General features: G+C 62.0%; 1 protein-coding gene across 2 annotated transcripts in view; it reads right to left on the bottom strand.

The window, feature by feature from the left end:
- The window catches only part of LOC119594363 (neprilysin-1-like), a gene marked incomplete in the record, with an annotated part of 114,752 nt that overhangs the window by 31,549 nt on the left and 82,958 nt on the right, over positions 1–245 (bottom strand). For both annotated transcript variants that reach the window (XM_037943424.1, XM_037943423.1), the window contains 1 exon segment: positions 11–238. In XM_037943424.1, the coding sequence (XP_037799352.1) occupies positions 11–238 (228 nt within the window).

Below are 245 nucleotides of genomic sequence, written 5' to 3' on the forward strand. Positions count from 1 at the left end.
CTGCTCTTACTTTTGATAATGACGAGCACATCCTCCTGCATCTCTTGCATGGCGGAGCGGTAGAGCGAGTCGTCAGGGACAACGTTCTCGTGCAGGTAATTCCCGCAGGCGAACTGGTAGAAGTCGCTGCAAGGGGAGACGGTGCGGTCCATGCGGTCGAGGAGGCGGGAGGCGGCGCGGAGGCACTCGGGGGTTGTGCACACCTCCTTCGCCGGCTCCGGAACCTCCTGCAGGTGATCTGGCGA

This window comes from Penaeus monodon, chromosome 33 (assembly GCF_015228065.2).
Source record: "Penaeus monodon isolate SGIC_2016 chromosome 33, NSTDA_Pmon_1, whole genome shotgun sequence".
In the NCBI taxonomy this organism is placed as follows: domain Eukaryota; kingdom Metazoa; phylum Arthropoda; class Malacostraca; order Decapoda; family Penaeidae; genus Penaeus; species Penaeus monodon.